Source organism: Leuciscus leuciscus, assembly GCF_965113295.1.
Source record: "Leuciscus leuciscus genome assembly, chromosome: 19".
In the NCBI taxonomy this organism is placed as follows: domain Eukaryota; kingdom Metazoa; phylum Chordata; class Actinopteri; order Cypriniformes; family Leuciscidae; genus Leuciscus; species Leuciscus leuciscus.
The window spans coordinates 31,866,596-31,886,805 of record NC_138743.1 but is presented as its reverse complement, the minus strand read 5'-3'; the positions used below and the strand labels follow the sequence as shown (position 1 = coordinate 31,886,805).

The following is a 20,210-nucleotide window of genomic DNA, read 5'->3' as shown; positions in this document are numbered from 1 at the left end:
TATCAAACTAAGCAGCTTTCTGTCAGCGACAACGCGGTAAATCTGTGTGACCAACTCGAACCTAATACACATTAGTAAAATACACATTTTGCAACGGGTTCGAGTTGGTCGCACAGATTTGGTGCACTGACCAACAGAAACCTGCTTGGCCTGAAAGTGATTTCTGTGTGATCTGTGCTCCGTACATTGCTACACTATTGACAACAGACAATGGACCTTTATTGCACGTGAAATTTCTCTAATGTGACTGTACCTTTACTCAGAATTCCTGATCACATGGATTCCTATTGCAATGACTGAAATTCTAGAACCACTTCAGATCACCGTAATCTTTCTCACTTGTTGTTTTTGTGAGGTGATTTCTGTTGTAAAGAGCCTGTGCTTTTCATAGCTTTATCACACACAATATAACATTTCTCTCAAAAGATACCACCCAAATGCAGGCAGGAGAAAAGCTGACAGATCAAAGTAAAGAATTTATCTCAAAGTCATACTGGAGCCAAAGAGGGAAAATGCAAATAGTTCTAAATGATATATATGACTTGGACTAACAAACAAAATCCCATACATGTCTTCTCATGACATTAAACATGGCAGCTTATGTTGTACTAAAGCCAATGCTAAAGCAAATCCACTGATTTGCAACATATGACCACCGAAACTCACTGCAGGAACCAGGTCGATATGTGACTGTTTTCTTTAGTCAGACAGATTGCAGTATCTGAATGAGCAGCACAAAACTATCACCTTCAACAAGGCACACCATCCATTTGGAATTCCGAACTGCAATTATTCCCTTCCTGGTGCAAGGAAGTTGCCATAGTGACTTGCCCTGGGCTACATGGAGTGCAAAGGTAAACACCAAACCAAAAGGCAATATCTGACCTGTTGTGCTCCTCATTTTTCACCAAGAAAGATGCATGCTTGATATTTTCAGTCAGCTCATTTCTTCCACTGCTCAATATAAATGTACTTATACTGTACCTAGCACTGTAAAGGTAAAATTGCCTTAGACATGGTAACTGTTTTTCTACTAAATACCGAATGAATGATATGTTAGGCTATATACATGTGTAACAAAGATGTTTTCTACTGCTTTAAAATGTTTTACGTGAAGTGAATCTGTAGATCTTGTCTGTGTGATAGAAACAGAGCCATTCTGCCGTAAATATTTTTAGATATATCCAGTTGAACATTCTAAACATGACATTATCGATTAGTTTGCATCAAAATATAAGGAATTAATAATTGCACAGTGTTCGGTCTTCAGCACAATGCTGCAGGTTATGCATGCTTTACAGGACATCAGATTAGCATGTAGATTATTATGCAGATTTCCAAAACAACTAACATGGTGAAATACAATGCGTTGTAACATGTCCTGGCATGTTCTGCGGTGTAGACAAGTGCACTGTTTTCATGGCAGAATGAATTAAATCTTTTGTGACGTTGCCACTGTGGAAGCTTGTAAGTCTCACACTGACATCTAGTGGGAGTCAATGGTAATGACACTACAAGTTATGTCAATCTCTCAGATTGCATAGTTTTATTACGTACATATTCACACTGTAAATATTGAAATGGTTTGTTTTGCTTTTATCATTATTATAGCTTTAATCATGTATGAATTAAATGATGAAGGCTTAAATGCAGTTTTATTTTTTACCTTCATATCAAAAATCGACATTCTAGAACAAATATACAGATAAAAATATGCTGTTGTGCTGTATTTACATATGGAACTTTATTTATTTCAGTTCACATCAAATTTGGGGGTTGGTATCATAAGTGTAAACAAAAGAACGAAAATTTTTTATGTTGTTGTTGTTTTATTCTAACACAAAATTATTTTGTCCCATACCTTTGATATAGGCTATTCTGTGAAAGCGATTTCAATGTGATCCGGATCAAACTACAACTTTAATTTACATAAACTGCATGAATTTTGAATTTTGGTGCTGTTGTAATGTGTCATGCACAGGTCAAATTAGGATAGCTCTGTGCACGATGATGCTCACGATGAAAACCAGCAGATGGCACTTTACGCCTGTCTGCCGTTACGTACACCTTACATCATTATTCGCGTCGCGTCAGCAGAGGGCGCCCGTGAGCGCGGATCTTAACAACACATCGGTCGCGTCTCTCAGCCGCGCGCCTCTAGGCGCAGTCAAATGGCGCTTCTCCAGAGAGCCATGGCGATCAGTCCGACCAGCTGATGATAATTAGGGTATTAACCGCTTTTCCCGATATATTACTGTCTTTCGCTTCTGTACGCTATTTCTTATTTTATATGCGACAAATGCGGACGTATAGGAAGACATTGAGCTTAGTTGAGCGTGGAGCAAATGTTATTCCTATAACGGACTGACAACTGATAGATCCTAAGGTAAGCAATGCATGTAGAGGTACTTTAAATCATTCTGTTTTTACAGCAGTGATTTGTTTTGTTTGCATGCAACATTGTAATTTTTATTTTAAAATGTAGCTGTTGTTGACGTTTGCAACACGTAACATGCTGCAGATATTTTCTGAGTAAGTTACACTGGCGTTTGGGAAATCTCAGCATGCTGTCAGGATGATCCGATTCGCATAATCAAGGGAAACTCCATTAGATATTATACGAGCTGGTCATACATGCAACAACAGGCTTCCCTATAGGGCTTTCCCTTTAATTATGACTTTAATTATGACCAGTAATAGTGACATCTAAATGTATGGGTTTAAATCACTTCAGAAATGTACTTTTAGGAAACCAAGTGGGCTAGACTACTCAGAAAACATGAGTTCATGTGTTCCCTTTCCCAGGACATAGCTCAGTCAAAACATGACCTTTCGCAATGTTTGTGGGAGTTGTTCTTAATAGTTTGTTATATAATGCTGACAGTCTACTGATGATTCATTGGGTGAATATGCTTCCCACATTTGCAAGGGTGTTTAATGCATTAGGAAATCGTTTTGATCAATGTGAAATAACCGTTTTTTTTTTTATCAAACGTTGTTTTTGCAAATGTGTGTTTATAGAGAGAGAGAGACAGTAATTCATTTACTAATTATATTGTTATTTCTTAGTTTTCTGTTAATAATTAAAATGGTAATCTGTGTACCTGTAACCAGTGTTATTTTAGTATTATTTGTTTTTATAAATATTTTAAATTAGTTGGGGTTTTTTTAAAGTAAAAAAAATCGTTTTTTAATATTACTATTAGTTAAATTTTCATTACAGTTTTAGTTTATTTCTTGTTAGTAACTTATTTCAGTTATTTCAACAACAAAAAAAGTTTACATTTTTCATCCAAGATGTTTTAGTAGTTTTAGTTAACGTTAATAACTGACTGTAACCATAAGTGTGGTTCACATCCAGCCTACACAAATACTTTATTTTTATTTTATTTTTTCTTAAGATTTTATTAGTCTGACAATGTGCTGCTATATTTTCTTCTGGTCATGGAAGAGTGGCCGAGCTGTACATGTGCCCTATTCATGCATAGACTCCTTCAAAGCCTCTCTCAGCTTAGACTCAACTAGCAGCCACAGCCTTGGTATTTGTTGCTGTGGCCAGCCTGGGGGTGACCCAGATCATTCGTGTTATAAGTTTTAAATATTAAGTATAACTCTAGATGTAGAGTAGTGCCTGACCTATTGATTGGAGTTACTCCCCAACAGCAAAGATGTCTAAACCAGAAAAGTCTTAAATTCATAGAAATGTGCTAAATAGATTCAAATGAGGGAGTTATGAAATTAACTATTTTGACAAGATTTATAGATCTTGCCTATAGTGTGTAGAAAACTATCACTAAAAGGAATTTTTGAGACCTGCTTTGAACTCCACCTCAAAGAAAACCCTACGCATTTGTTTGGTTTATGTGAAGGTTGAAGCCTTTAACCTAAATTGGGATGTTCAGCCATAAAGAAAACAAGAGGGGAAGTTAATTGAGCCAAGTGTGACGTTACAGAAGTGGGCTGAGCATGAAAGAGGGGCATTAGTGTCTGCTGTAGTACAGCTGGGGTTGCAGCTCTGAATGTCCCTTTCATGAAATGCACAGGGACTTCCCATGTCCGGAACAAACTGTGCCTGCCAGCTTTCAGTGTTCCTGCTCTATACGCACACGGGCAATTTAAATATTACATCAAGGTTTTGTTAATGTCTCAGCACAGGTAGACGAATTGTTAATGAGGCCGTAATAAATAAATTAGCCTATCAATGTGTCCTTTTTTTTTCTATGATCAGGGAAATGTTTAGCATCTTTTCAGTCGAGTGAGGACAAGAGGCTGCGGTGACTAAATGCATGCTGATCACCAGCTTTACAGAATGTGAGGTGTTTTTATGTCTGGTGGAGCATAATATCAGCCTACAGGGGTGTTCGGCTAATTTTATGGCATTTTACAGTCTGGACTAAGTGTCACGTCATATATTATGTTGTCTTGTACCTTAGGAATAAAAAAAAAAGAAAAAAAAAAGTATGACTAATTTAAATCACATACTCAACATGATCAAATTACCATGAATGTATCATATTCAGCCTTATTCAGTGGTTGAGAAATTATTATTTTTTTTTAATTTTTTTTTACCTCTCCATGTTTAATGAGTGACTCACACAAACTGTAGGTAAATATGAGCTGGGACACTTTTCACTCCGATTTAGATTGTGTTTGTGTTATTTAAGGAGGTTCTGCTGTTTTTAGATGTGAGCTGTTGCTAAAAGTAGAATATTATTAATATATCATACAGATATGCAAAATGTACTTGTGGTTTATTTAGCGTCATTTAATATCAATATTTTTCTGCAAATCATCCAGATTGGACTCCTTGATGGGGCTCCTATATGTTTGATACTCATGGCCTAAATCAGGGTTTCCCAAACCTTTTTGTCAGCCAAACTCTTTTGGCATAAGTTTTAACTGATGTACCCCATGAGATTAAGACAATATTTCACTGATATACTGTTCCTAAGTATTTGGTATCATGAGTTCACTGTGAGGTCATGTTGCATTGTCAGAATTATGGCTTTTTTTCCCCCATCTGCTAAACCAGGGTTTCTCAAACTCGGTCCTGGAGGGCCACTGTCCTGCACAGTTTAGCTCCAACCCTGATCAAACACACCTAGCTGTGAGTTTCTGGTGATCCTGAAGACATTGATTAGCTTGCTCAGGTGTGTTTGATCAGGGTTGGAGCTAAACTGTGCAGGTCAGTGGCCCTCCAGGACCGAGTTTGAGAAACCCTGTGCTAAACTGTAATAACAACTCCCGACATCAAAAGAACAATGAATGGCAGTGGATCTGAACCGAACAGATCAGTAGAAGGAATCTCAAACGAAGTAGGTTAATCTCCGTAGTACTAATGAGGCCACAGGCCATTGACTTCAAAACAGAGATTAAATTCGCCAAAAAGTAAAAAAGCGGCTTACTTTCAGAACCTTTGGATGCATATCAAGTATTGACTTCTCAAACCTCATAAATGCTTATGAGAACAGAGAGTACACAAAGACAACTCTCCTACATATTTCTCTGTATTCCTCAGTATTTGTTGAATGAGAGATGATGGGTGTGCATTTTGAACTGCTACAAATCCTTTGATCCCAGCTATTCAGGTAATCTGTTAAATCCTCTTTAGATCATGCGGTCTACACTGAAATGGAACAAGCTCTCTAGACATTCATCTCCTGAGCTTTCCCAATGCTTTCTGGTGCACACTGCGATGTGTCACTCAATTAAACACTTAGCAATGATCTCAAATCCTTGTTTGTGAGACGATATCTCACATGATCTTATTAGTTGTTACTCAAGTGTCTTATTAAATGATTAAATTATATTGTGGTATAAGCCAAAATATTATTAATTAAATTAGGCAAAGCGGTTGGTGTCTGACATATATTGAGTATTAAAACAACCTTAACATTTCCTTATCCTATAGTATGGAATCATATCATGAGGAATGATTTTCCTTAATCTTTTGTGAAAACATCAACATCGTCTCATTCTGAACTTCTGTACATGATGCAGATGATCTTTTTTTTTTTTTTTGGCTTATTTATGGTGTATAAAATCCTAACTTTTCCGTGTGTATTACTATGTTACTCCAGTAGGTCTTGCAGAGCATAGGTCTGTGCTCCATAGTCATGCATATGCTGGCATGCGTATGGCCAAAACAGGAAGTGTTGCTGTTTCCTTGGGCAGAGCTCGCATCCTGTGCTTGGCTGGAACACTCTCGGCTCCCTCAGACCTGCACACTGCCTTGCAGAGATTATTTAAAACCACACTCTTCTAAATGAGGATACATGTTAGTTTTGTTATATTTGCAGAATTTGCCTTCATTGTTGTCCATTCCTATTTGTTCTGAAGGAGTCATTGGCATTGGATTTTCCTACATGGCCACAGTGTTTTGCGCATATATTAACAAATTAAATGTGAAGGCCTAGTTCACCAAAAATGAAAACGTATTAAAAGGGTCCTTTTATGCCCTTTTACGAAGTCTTGATTTTGTTTTGGGGATGTATTCGAATATGTTTTCATGCTTGATTGTTAAAAAAATGCGTCGTTAGTTACTGTTACTCCGAAATATGAAATGTGCTGTGATTGGTTAGCTGGCCCAGTGTGCTGTGATTGGCAGCTTTTTTTATTCCACCGCTCCGGTGAACCGTCTTACAAAAGCGAGAGCTTACAAAAGCAACAGAAAACAAGCTGTTCTCCGTAAAATGTGCAGCACACAGATAAACGTTGGGGTTATAATGTTCAGCAACAGTGTTTAAAACAAATTTTAACCACTCTAAATTTGTCAGACTTAAGAAGGCCAAACATTTTGAAACTGGGGTGGGAGGAAAAAAGGTTACATAGCAGTAACACACTTCATCTTCTCAAGCAGGCCTCTGCCCCCTTTTTTGTGAATTGCGTTGATGGGGATTATTTAAATGAGTAACAATGTGATTTCATAAGATCCGGAAAATTCAAATTTTTTCCTTTTCCACTATCTGTCATTTACTCATTTTGCTAAAGTTGAAAACGTGAAAAAAACATAATGGGACCCATTTAGTAATGTTAGTCTAAAAACAAAAAGGACCAGTGCTGTCAAAATGGCCCCAAAAAATTACCCTGATAATCCAGAGTTCTCGCGAGAGCACAAGTTGAATTTGCTCAGCGAGTTACTCTGGCGTTGAGTAATGATGCTCATTAAATATGCCCCTCAATCTGAGCTGCACCAATCACATCGGGTTATCTGATATAGGCGGGCCAGAGGCGAGATGACGACAGCACTGCAACGTCAAAGTCATTAGTAAACATTGCAAGATGGCTATGGATGAATACCATTTGTTTGAAACGGCTTTGGCCGCTACAATGAAAGATTTAGACTTTTTTTCTCTAAAAGAGGAACAGAAGACGGCGCTCAAATCGTTCCTTTGCAAGAAGGGCGTTTTTGCTGTTTTGCCGACCGGATACGGTAAGAGTCTAATCTACCAGTTAGCTCCGCTGGAAGCTAAGCGATAACTTGTTGTGACTGGTCGTAGTGTTATCCAATTGTGTGCAGTGAGATTTTCAAATGCATGCTTGGTGCCGCCCCTCGAGCTGGCCGATTTTCGTTAGTCGACGCCAGACCATTCATCTTTTAGATTTAGGTCTGAATTTCCAGGCTACCAAAAAAATTGTCTTGCTGTGCATTCACACCGCTGTCAGCAAGAGCGTCAAAGTTGCCGGAATTCATTCATTTTCAATGTGAGCCGGTGGCGAGCTCCGGCGAGAAGCTGCGAGTATTGGACGGTCAGGCCGTCAAGGAGAGGTGAAGTCAGGTCAATTATTTATTTATTTTTATTTTTATTTTTTGGGTGATTTTTGCCTTCTATTGGGACAGGACAGTAGAGAGTTGACAGGAAGTGAGGTGGGAGAGAGATGGGGGATGGGATCGGGAAAGGTCCACGAGCCGGGACTCGAACTCGGTCCGCTCGGCGCCGACAAAGTCAGGTCAACTTTATGGTAATGAACTATGACGCGGTTCGGAGAAAAAATGGAGGAGAGGTTGATCATTGCTGTGGTGGGTTTCCCATTAATTTATGACTTGTCCCTGTTTGCGTACAGGGACATAAATTAAAAAACGATGCGTGGACCTACAGTAGGTGTCTGAAATTGTTGGTGTTCCTGGTGAGTTGCTGATGTGCATTAATGTTATATATTTTCTAAAAATAAGCGGGAATTGCATGCTAACTTTAGCGCCATAGCATGCAAAACAGTGTTGCTGCTGTAAATCAGTCGGTAAAGTTAACGTTACAATTTTTTACAAGATCAGTGTTTGTCTCTACATCTGTGGTATTGTCAACAATAGTGTCAGAAAATAATGATAAATGCAATTAGGCTTAAAGGGTTAGTTCACCAAAAAAATGAAAATTCTGTCAGTAATTACTCACCCTCATGTTGTTTCAACCCCGTAAGACTTTCGTTCATCTTCGGAACACAAATTAAGATATTTTTGATGAAATCTGAGAGCTGTCTCACTCCTTCATAGGCTTCTATGTAATTTCATTCTGCCGGCCCAGAAAAGTTAGTAAAGACATCGTTAAAATAGTCCAAGTGACTACAGTGGCTCAACCTTAAGTTTATCAAGCGACGAGAATACTTTTTCTGGCCAAAAAAGACTTTATTCAACTATTCATTTTGTTCCTTGTGGGCCTCTGACGCGAGTTCACGAGAGCGCCGCGACGCATGCGCAAGAACTGAGATGATGTTTCTGACAGATCTCTCTCTCTCTCTCTCTCTCTCTCTCTCTCTCTCTCTCTCTCTCTCTCTCTCTCTCTCTCTCTCTCTCTCTCTCTCTCTCTCTCTCTCTCTCTCTCTCTCTCATATATATATGCATTCACATACTCCTCCTTTGTAATGTAATCCAATTAAGCAATTAGGTTGTTCAGGGATTTCAGTGTTGTTGCTGACACAAATCCGAAGACCTACCAAAGGCATCTCTGTATGTTTGTTCTGAGCACATTTAGACTAATTTAAAGTGCTGCTGTAAATGGTTTTAACACTTTAAAAAAAAATTGTATGCAGATATGAAGAGGTACAGTGAGTTAGTGTAAAGATATACTTTGAATTTGTCTTTACATTGTCTTCATTTATGGAATAAAATGTCTTTTAATGTTTCCACCAAAGGTCTTGACTATAGCTAAACTGTTTCCAGACCGCTCATAAGAGACAGTTGGAGTGACAATGGAGAGAACAGCTTAATTTGGCTTCAACCTAGATAGATTAAAAATAGATCTTATGTAAGACCTTTATCAGTTATATAATTTTACTCATACTTGCGCTCAACTGAAAGTTATCTTGGCCCCAACGCTTTTTGCAAAACTGAGCAAAGCCAGTTCCTTTATTAAAGTGATCCGTGAGCACTTTTAAATGTGCATACACAACAAGAAAATGTGCTTTAGAGCTAGGTATTAGTGCTATTTACCTCCATCAGCAGATAGAGAAGTTCAATTACAGTGCCAGGCTTTTGGACACTCTCCGTCTTCATCTTGGACTCTTTGAGGGATTCATTGTGCCAAACTGATGTGCGTGACCCAACTTTATAGGGTATTTCCCTTCCTGGCCCATTTCTATGGAGGAAGAGCTCAAGATGTGGTTAGTTGTTGTCTAGATGAATGAACAATGGAGGTTTATAGGCCTTCTGGGATTTCCCTTTTGATTTTGGAAAAACTCTGAAAAGAAAAGTCTTTGGTGGACCTCTTTGTTTTTTTAGTAATTTATTCCTCTTCAAAGTTACCTTGTTCTAGTTGTTTGAATTTGAGTCTATTTTTGAACTACAGTAGAGTGCTTTCTCAGAGGCCTATTGTTTATATAGTATTATATTATACTTATATTATATTATTATTATTATTATACTTATTATATAATAGTGTTCCTGATGACATTTGATGTATTATGCCTATACTGTTTGACTGTGGCTATGATTTTAATGTTTGAGACCAATTTTGGTAATTATGAAAGATTTATTTTGTAGTAGGGCAAACTCTGCAGTCTTTTATCACTTTTATTCACACCGACGAGGTTTTATTGCGACTGTGATGAATCAGAAATGTTGGGTTGCGGTCCTACAGTGTGATGAAGAACAGCTTAACTGGTGATGTTTGATGCAGTGTGTTTGTCAGAGTAAGAGAAGTCTTGCATTTTCAACATTGCCTCCTTTCGCACTAAAGAAAAAGCAGTCCATGATAGATTTCAGACACTGCACAATATTTTATTTTTTTCATTTGAGGATTTCATAAAGTGCAATGATTAATGGTGTCATTAGGCGCGTTTCCATTACAGATTTGCGCAAAACTTTTGCTTTTTTTTTTTTTTTGCTTTTTTTTTTTGCTTTTTATTTATTTATTTTTTATATGTCGACAAACTATTGCGACATGACGGCGTTTCCATTAACCGATGTTATGCGACTGAAACTTCATTTTTTCCTCTCGCGATGAGTAAAATCATTCCAAAAACCATAGTAATGGACGTTGGTAGGTTTATGTACTAATCCCAGCCCTGCACTCGCCATTATTATTAATCGAAGATGTACACTCACCTAAAGGATTATTAGGAACACCATACTACCGGTAATACTGTGTTTGACCCCCTTTCGCCTTCAGAACTGCCTTAATTCTACGTGGCATTGATTCAACAAGGTGCTGAAAGCATTCTTTAGAAATGTTGGCCCATATTGATAGGATAGCATCTTGCAGTTGATGGAGATTTGTGGGATGCACATCCAGGGCACGAAGCTCCCGTTCCACCACATCCCAAAGATGCTCTATTGGGTTGAGATCTGGTGACTGTGGAGGCCATTTTAGTACAGTGAACTCATTGTCATGTTCAACTTCAAGAAACCAATTTGAAATGATTCGAGCTTTGTGACATGGTGCATTATCCTGCTGGAAGTAGCCATCAGAGGATGGGTACATGGTGGTCATAAAGGGATGGACATGGTCAGAAACAATGCTCAGGTAGGCCGTGGCATTTAAACGATGCCCAATTGGCACTAAGGGGCCTAAAGTCTGCCAAGAAAACATCCCCCACACCATTACACCACCAGCCTGCAGTGGTAACAAGGCATGATGAATCCATGTTCTCATTCTGTTTACGCCAAATTCTGACTCTACCATCTGAATGTCTCAACAGAAATCGAGACTCATCAGACCAGGCAACATTTTTCCAGTCTTCAACTGTCCAATTTTGGTGAGCTTGTGCAAATTGTAGCCTCTTTTTCCTATTTGTAGTGGAGATGAGTGGTACCCGGTGGGGTCTTCTGCTGTTGTAGCCCATCCGCCTCAAGGTTGTGCGTGTTGTGGCTTCACAAATGCTTTGCTGCATACCTCGGGTGTAACGAGTGGTTGTTTCAGTCAAAGTTGCTCTTCTATCAGCTTGAATCAGTCGGCCCATTCTCCTCTGACCTCTAGCATCAACAAGGCATTTTCGCCCACAGGACTGCCGCATTCTGGATGTTTTTCCCTTTTCACACCATTCTTTGTAAACCCTAGAAATGGTTGTGCGTGAAAATCCCAGTAACTGAGCAGATTGTGAAATACTCAGACCGGCCCGTCTGGCACCAACAACCATGCCACGCTCAAAATTGCTTAAATAACCTTTCTTTCCCATTCTGACATGCAGTTTGGAGTTCAGGAGATTGTCTTGACCAGGACCACACCCCTAAATGCATTGAAGCAACTACCATGTGATTGGTTGATTAGATAATTGCATTAATGAGAAATTGAACAGGTGTTCCTAATAATCCTTTAGGTGAGTGTATGTGTGTTTTCAAAGCATTAATGGTAAGGAGCGACCCTTATTATACTTGTGAGCGGCACATATGAGGAGTTTCTGGGTGTTTCTCCCTCATTTCTGCTTCGAGGTCTTGATTGTGGCATTTATTTGAGGTTTCAGAATCCATTATTCCTGTAATTCTTTTGTCTTATGTGAATTTAATAAAGAACTCTGTCTCGTATTCTGTCCAAACACACCGCGTCATCTACGTCAGCTGACCTATAAATACGCAAAAACTGTTTCCATTGCAGTTTTGCAAAATATTTCTTTTTCGAATTGCCTGAACTTTTTTGCGATAAATGGAAGTTTTTGCGAAATTGACGTGTTTCCATTGGGCGTAATTTCAATTTGCGCAATTTGTAGGGTAATGGGAAACCCCATTGTTGTCATAAGATGTACATCATAGAGTCACTGCTTTGATTTCTACCCAAGATCTCAAGGCAGGCGACCTGAAAAGCAACGATCATAAAGGACGGAATAATCTCACGTGTACACGTGGCTTTACAAATGATATGACTGAGAGATGCTGTGTGTGTGGGTGTGCTGACGGAGGTGAGAGGCCCAAACGGAGAGACGCACAGCCTGCTGAGAGCCGTTTGTTGTTTGGGCTGTCGACTATTCCCGCCACCACTAACACAATGAGATCCTGCAGGCGCAAGCACATGAGTCTCCATCTGTCTCCACCTACACAGATATCTGCTGTGGGGAAGCGCACTAACTAGTCCATATGAATGTTCCTCAGTTCATTATTTCAGCTCATGATGGCGTGTAGCGCTCAGTGAGGTACAGTGAGCCACATTACTTTTTAGTAACTTCAGTTGCAAAAAGTTTTGCTGTGCCATATTGGGAAGGAGCGTTTGAAAGTTTGCACATACAGTAGCCTTATAAATGATATGTGTGTGTTATGCGGGGGTCTGTTTGTTTTTAGCAAGCTGCGCCGTGTTGCTCGTACTCTCTGAGGGAGTTTGTTCTGTAGGGTTCTCCAGTGGAGACAGTCATTAGTTTTCTTTGGGTTGCCTGGCAGCAGTACTGAGGGATATTGACATACTTGCCATTGACTGATTGGACAAGCTCTGAGCAAACAGCAGAAGCTCTCGGGAGGAAAACTCTGTGGCAGACAGACCAAGCATTTTAATGGATAAGTAATGAGATCCCCTAAATCTTTGTATCTATGGCCCTAGTTAAAGGTACCTTTTTACCCTTTAAGTTTAAAATATTGTCTTTTATATGGAAACGGTATCAGTACCATATCAGCTTTTGGCCTACATTCGAATTTATTAATCAATATTGTTTATTTAATTGTGACTTCTAATTTCCATTATTTATTTTTACATTTAGATTAACTTTAAGTGAGCATTAGATGACAACAATGGTAATCTTTAAAAGCACTGCTAAAAGTAATCTTTAGCTTGTCTCAAAAACAATATCAATTTTTTCTTACTGTACATTATAATGTTTTGATCATTGTTATTGTTAACTGAATCTAAAACTATTTTAATTGCTTTTGGTAAGTGAAATAAAGCTAAAATAAAATGGTATTGTTAGATGGAAAAACTTAAAATTAACTGAAAATGATCTTGCTTTGGCAACTAGCTGAAGTGAAACTAAAAATAAAAAATAAATTAAATGGAAATAATAAAAGTAATATAAACAAAAATATGGAAATATGAAAAAAGCAAATAAAATTAGTAACTAAAATTAAAAATGAAAATATAAAAATGAAAGCTAATTCAAAATATGAATAAATACTATAGTAGTATATAAATTATACTGAAATCATATTATACTAGTTATACTTGTTGCATTTATTATTTATAATTTCTAGTGTTTTATTTTTAAAGATAGATATAATAGATACAATTTTAAAATAGATAAAATATGGCATTTATTAACTGCTTTAGCTGTTTTTAAGACATGCTTTCTCTCTGTCTTTTAGTGTCCCGGATCGGCATACCATGAGCAGCTCTCGCTACGAACCCAGCTGGGACGTGGACCTGGCGCCGCTTCTGTCCTGTAAACTGTGCCTGGGAGAGTTTCCCCTGGAACAGATGACCACCATCTCCCAGTGCCAGTGCATATTTTGCAGTCTGGTAAGGACTGTGTCTTCAGTGGCCACTCCTGTGTGTTTTTCAGCAATGTGCCAACTAGTGTTACAAAACAAATTGTAATGCAGTCTCTTTACATTAGTGCCGGGCGCTATGACCAAAAATCCATATCTCGGTATTTTTCAAAATTATACCAGTTTCACGGTATATGACGGTATATATTAATATTACGGTATTTTTTTCAAGCATGACTTGGTGCCTATTGTGAACCAATGTATGGGAAATACTAATATAATTTGACAGCTTTCAATTATAGTTTAACCTCCTCATCTTTACAGTAACACACACAGCTGTGCATCACCATGTCCTCTTAAACAGATCGCGCCGCAATCCCAATGTTGTTTAAGCGGCATACACCGGGATTGCGTATATTAAAAATTAATATCTTAACAAAAATAAACACCAGTATTCGGTATGAACCAGCATACCGCCCAGCACTACTTTACATGTGAGAATACAGCTGTAATGTAATGATTGATAGATAGATAGATAGATAGATAGATAGATAGATAGATAGATAGATAGATAGATAGATAGATAGATAGATAGATAGATAGATAGATAGATAGATAGATAGATAGATAGATAGATAGATAGATAGATAGATAGATAGATAGATAGATAGATAGATAGATAGATAGATAGATAGATAGAATAAAGATTTTTTTAATCTTGATATGTTCTCTACGAGCAGCTCTTGAATGTTGTCTCTGCAGAATGCTGTGATGGTTTGATGTTGGCTTGACTACAATGAACAGAGTGTTTGTGGGTGGAAACATAACCACAGGCAGCAGTTGTCTCATCATTTTTTTTCAAAGATGAAAAATAAGAAATCTGTCTCTTACAGTGTTTGAAGCAATATGTTGAACTGCTCATTAAAGAGGGCCTCGAACCAGCTATTAGCTGTCCAGACTCTGCCTGCCCGAAACAGGGACATTTACTGGAAAATGAGGTAAGTTCACTTAAAATGTGTCACTTTTGCTAGAGACTAGAAAGACTATTGAAGTTTTAAAGTATTACGACAGTCTCTCTCCCTCTGTCATTTGCTCCTGTCTTGCTCATATACTCTGTTTCTCTGCTGTAGATTGAGTGTATGGTGGCTGCAGAGGTCATGCAACGTTATAAGAGACTCCAGTTTGAGCGAGGTGAGTTTCCCCGAGAGATGCATAAGTGCATGGTCCTAAATAATTTCACTTTTTACACCCATCTCTAACTCATCTACTTAAAAGCTCTGTTTTTTGCTGCTTTCTATAAGAAATGCATTGCATTTTTATTTAATATCGCTTTGTTCCTCTAAGAACAGAGTTTTCTGTCATGTGTAATATAGTATTTTTAAATGCTTAATCTTCAACATCAGCCTTTTTTTGCAAAGCCTGCATCAAATTTTAACACATTCATAAAACAGAATTGTTGTAGATGTCTGTAGTAGTTGCAGATCAGACCGAATGGGTCATCATTTCAAGCATGCTGTTTGTTTTTCCTTACAGAGGTGCTTCTGGATCCTTGTCGGACCTGGTGCCCGTCGTCCTCGTGCCAAACAGTGTGCCAGCTGAATGAAGCAGAGGTGCAGTTGCCGCAGCCGGTTCAGTGCCCTCAGTGCAGTCTGCGTTTCTGCTCTGCCTGCAGGGCGGACTGCCACACCGGCCAGGCATGTCAGGAGAGCCTGCCAATTACCACCTTCCTGCCTGGGGAAAACGGGTAAAACCTCAGCATCAAATCATGTAGCATTCACAGCAGAGATTATTAGGCTTGTTCGACTTGAACCGGTGCTGCACAGACCGATCGGTGAAAAAACATCAAAGTACCGCGCGAGCGATTAGAAAGTAGACGGCTCCTTATGCTTTTGAATTGTTCTCGCGGGACTTTGATGTCATAAACCGATCGGTCTGTGCAGCGCCGGTTCAAGTCGAACAAGCCTATTGCTTCTGTGGGTGTACCCCATTATGTACAGATAATTACAATTATCTTATATTCCCCCTTATTTAAGTTTCTGGGCCTATTTAACGTCTCCTTTTGTTTTACAACACTGCATCTGGTATTCATTTTAGTTACAATTCTGCTTCGAGTCCTTTTGATTTCAACAAAAACACTTTTTTTTACAATACAAAATAATTTTTTATAAAATCAAATGAGAATGATGAGAATCGATTAAATGCATCAAAATTGACAGTAAATACATTTATATTGTTACAAAATACAAATTTTTCAAATAATGCTGTTATTTTGAACTTCCTACTCAAAGAATACCCCAAAACATTAATCCTAAAAAATATAAAGTGGCATAACTGTTTTCACAATTGATAAGAAGAACAACAATTGAACAGCAAATCAGCATATTAAAATGATTTCTGAAGGATCATGTGACACTGAAGACTGTAATGATGCTGAAAATTCAGCTTTGTCATCACAGGAATAAGTTCCATTTTAAAATGTATTAAAATAATAAATAAATAAAGTCCCTTTTTAATTGTAATAATATTTCACTATTACAGTTTTTACTTTATTTTGATCCAATAAATGCAGCCTTGGTGAGCATAAGAGACTTCTTAAAAAAACTTAAAAAAAAACTTCAACTCCAAAAACTGTAGTGTTTATATATAACTGTGAAGTATGTTAGCAAGTTTAGGTTTTATTTATAATCAGACTTCATAACATTAGCAACATGTGTCTCTCAGACCCTAAACAGAACATAAAGCTCAACATCTCTTGTGTTCCATGTTCATCTCCCCGCTTCAGTTTCAACATCAAGAACCTGGAGGACGAGGCTCCGATCAAACGCTGTCCTAAATGTAAAGTGTACATTGAGAGAGATGAAGGCTGTGCCCAGATGATGTGTAAGAACTGCAAGCACGCCTTCTGCTGGTACTGCCTGGAGTCATTGGACGTAAGTTGTGCATATGACATGTTTAAAAACGTATTATTATTATTTTATTATTAGACATTATTATTATTTCTATTATTTAAAAGAGGCCAAAAAATGTCTATACTAATTATGTACCATAAAGGTAGAACTCCCATAGGAATGTCTTATTAAATGTGTTATTGCTCCACTACAGTCATGCTTGTTTAGACCGATATATTGTGGGAGTTTTAAAGTGCTGCTTCTCCATGTAACTCATATTTATCTTTATTGACACTAACATCTTTCCTTCACTTCCTCAGGATGACTTCTTACTGATTCACTATGATAAAGGTCCGTGCCGGAACAAACTGGGACATTCCAGAGCCTCCGTCATCTGGCATCGGACACAGGTATGTGCCACATGAGCGCATCCCTCCAGACTGCAGATCTGAAGTGCTAAAGACAAGCTGGGCCACACATTTCACCTGAAATAACCCTCCAATACTGTAAAAGTAACAGAGCATGATCTATCTGTGCGAGGTTAGAGAGATTTTATTGTATTTGAAATGGAGAGAGAGTGAGAGGTGGCTGATCCTCAAAAGCACAACAGGGCAGCGATGCCATTTTAGACCTGCCTAAATGTGTGTATGCATATGATGCGTCTCTTTATCTAGTGGTAGATGTATAAAAGGGACCCCCCCAACCTACTGTATGTTAATATTTCAGACATTTGATGTAGAGGGAACTACATTGTCTTAATATTTTGTTCTCACAACTCAACAAATCATCAGTTAATAGGCATCTAAAAATAGGCATTTTAGAATGAGGTCATTGTTTTATATATACAATACTGATCAAATATTTGGGGTCAGTTCATATTTTTTTAGCAAGTCTTTTATTCTCACTAAGACTTATTTATTTTATTAAAATACTGTACAAAATAATATTTATTATTATTATTACAATTTAAAATAAGTTTTCAAATTTATACAGTATATAGTTTAAATGTAATTTTTTCCTGTGATGGTAAAGCTGAATTTTCCGCATCATTACTTCAGTCTTTAGCGTCACATGATCCTTTATAAATCATTCTAATATGTTGATTTGGTGCTCAAGAAACATTTATTATTATTATCAATATTGAAAACAGTTGTGCTACTAAATATTTTTGTGGAAACTATAATTTTGTTTTCACTTTTCAGGATTCTTTGATTTAATAGAATTTATATTAGTTATTTAAAAAGATATCCTCTGTAACATTATTAATGCCCCATTGTCACTTTCTAACAATTTAAAAATATCCTTGCTTAAAGTATTAATATATCAAATGATATACATTTTATGATATTATGAGGACACAGTATCAATACGTTTATTTTATTTTATTTAAAAGCCAAGTGTTTTACATGTTAGCTTGTTGATATTCCATTTTATTTAGACCGTTCTTTAACGTTTTCAGAACTGGAAAGTTTTTACATTCTTGATGCTCCCAAAACTATATAGAAGCTTTTTTTTCATATCAAAGATATGATTACCAAGAGCCATTACTGCCCTCCCGTGGCAGAATGCCTTCTGGTTTGACATATAAGAGCATGAAATAAGAGTTTGACATCACAGACCAATATCCGTTTCAGTTTATAATCAACAGGAATGTGTACACATTTATTTTTTTTCCTAATTTAATTTAATTTTTTCATTATGATCTTTTCATTTCTGTGATCAGGTTGTTGGGATCTTTGCTGGCTTCGGTCTGCTCTTGCTAGTGGCCTCCCCTTTCCTTTTGCTGGCTACTCCCTTCGTCCTCTGCTGCAAATGCAAGTGTAAACGTGGCGGTGACGACGACCCTCTTCCTACCTAGAGCTCGGTTTCAGCTTCAGGAGGCGACTTGCATCTCGTTTGGATCAGCTGTGATCCCATCTCACCTGATTCTCCTGAGCACACTTTTGCAGGGGCATTGGTGAAAGACTCGGCTCGTCTGTCCGTGAGACTGCACATCTCAGTTGCATTCAAATGTTGACTTGCATTGAAAGGTGTTATGGAGGAGCAGAGAAGGTGATTGGATAAGCCATCGGAGTTAAATAGATCTGTAATATTTGGAAGCAAGCACTTTTGTTTCCTGTATGACATACAGCTGTTCTTTTGTTACACACTGTCTTGTACTCTTTTCTCATCTTCACTGTTTCTTCACTTTGTGGTATTATGGTTAACTAAGCTTTTTTATGATGTTGTTTAACCTGGGATATTACAAAAGACAAGTTCTGTTGATTACAGACTTGACAGGAATACACTTCTTAGCACTGCTTTCATTCTTGTAGCATAGTCACACAACCTCAATATTTCTGCCAGTTTTTCTAGTGTATTTGCAAATGCATGCTGGAGGCAGAGGATGTTACTTCCTGAGCCTCAGCCTGCCACTTGCTTCTGTATGCTTCCTGTACACTCTTTCTTAGGACAGCAAAACCTTGTTCTTCCATTTGAGTTTACTCAGATACTGCACACACACCCCAGACGTAGCAGACGTGCCACCTGATGCCTTCTCAAAGCTTGTAGGTTTGGGTGTTGCTGAAATATTTCTTATCCTCCTGGTATCGGAGAGTTGGTCAAATATCAATCACTGTTTATAACCGAGCTATCACAAACGTATCATTAAAGCAAGCTAATATTTTATTCACGTCGTGAATGATGTCATCTACATGCATTTTGTTGATTTTAACGGATATGTTGGCTTAACCCAGAAGGGTCTTATCCACAACCTGTTGAAGATCCAAATACAACCTGCATTACCATGTGCCTGCCAATTTAGGTCAAAGTATTCAGGCCAGTGAGGCTTAACTTCTTACTTTTCAGGTCATTCTAGGAGTTGCGTATAATTAATTTTTTGGAGTCATACTATTGGGAACAATTTGCCAAATGTGATGTGTAAGCCCATGTGTTCACTGTCTAGCACATTAATAATTGGTTGATTACTAGGGAACACCTACTGTAGTTTTTGTTCTTGTTCAGTTAAATATACCTTTAATTTTTTTCTATGTTTTGTACACTTTTTCTGTTCTTTTTTTTTTTTTTAAGTGTTAAAACACTTTTTGTAGCTAACTGTATATACTGTGTATTCACATGTTTTTCATGTTTAAATATATTATGCTGCAGTGCATTGGTTGGCTTTTCTTTCACAATAGAACCGTTAAAAATATATATATATATTGGCCCATCTCCATACTGCAATGTTAGTTAAGTGAGAACAACAAAGCATATTTGCATTGTCATTGATTGGACAAATGCAAAAAGCGGACTAGAGTCTCTAGCATTGCTCATGATCGATTTATATTATATTGCCCCTTTTTAAGACTATAAAGGTAAGAAAAAACAGTTCACTCAAGCGAGTTTTCCGTCACCATTTGCAAAATGGTCCCATGAAATCAGTTTTTTGGCTTTAAATATGAATGTTAGCCTTACTGTTATCTAAGCTAGTGTGCTCCAAAACAACAACACAA

At 37.7% G+C, this 20,210-nt stretch overlaps 1 protein-coding gene across 3 annotated transcripts; it reads left to right on the top strand.

Moving 5' to 3' along the window:
* Positions 1-2,109: 2,109 nt before the first annotated feature.
* On the top strand, positions 2,110-19,870 carry rnf144ab (ring finger protein 144ab). 3 transcript variants are annotated; one of them, XM_082148405.1, is made up of 9 exons: positions 2,117-2,386; positions 4,229-4,311; positions 13,709-13,862; positions 14,725-14,829; positions 14,962-15,022; positions 15,365-15,575; positions 16,614-16,761; positions 17,040-17,129; positions 18,443-19,870. In XM_082148405.1, exons 2-9 carry the CDS (start codon positions 4,283-4,285, stop codon positions 18,575-18,577), a joined length of 933 nt encoding a protein of 310 aa, XP_082004531.1. In that variant the 5' UTR covers positions 2,117-2,386; positions 4,229-4,282; the 3' UTR covers positions 18,578-19,870. The 3 variants fall into 3 exon arrangements, with proteins under 3 accessions (XP_082004533.1, XP_082004531.1, XP_082004532.1); XM_082148407.1 differs by lacking the exon at positions 4,229-4,311 and having other exon boundaries at positions 2,110-2,227; XM_082148406.1 differs by lacking the exon at positions 4,229-4,311 and having other exon boundaries at positions 2,120-2,386.
* The last annotated feature ends 340 nt before the right edge of the window (positions 19,871-20,210 follow it).

Bases quoted from the DNA above. Each gene is read 5' to 3' on its own strand.
- rnf144ab (XM_082148405.1), top strand. From the start codon at position 4,283: ATGCATGCTGATCACCAGCTTTACAGAAT. The intron at 13,863-14,724 runs GTAAGGACTGTG...TGTCTCTTACAG, and splicing joins AGTGCATATTTTGCAGTCTG to TGTTTGAAGCAATATGTTGA. The intron at 17,130-18,442 runs GTATGTGCCACA...TTCTGTGATCAG, and splicing joins TCATCTGGCATCGGACACAG to GTTGTTGGGATCTTTGCTGG.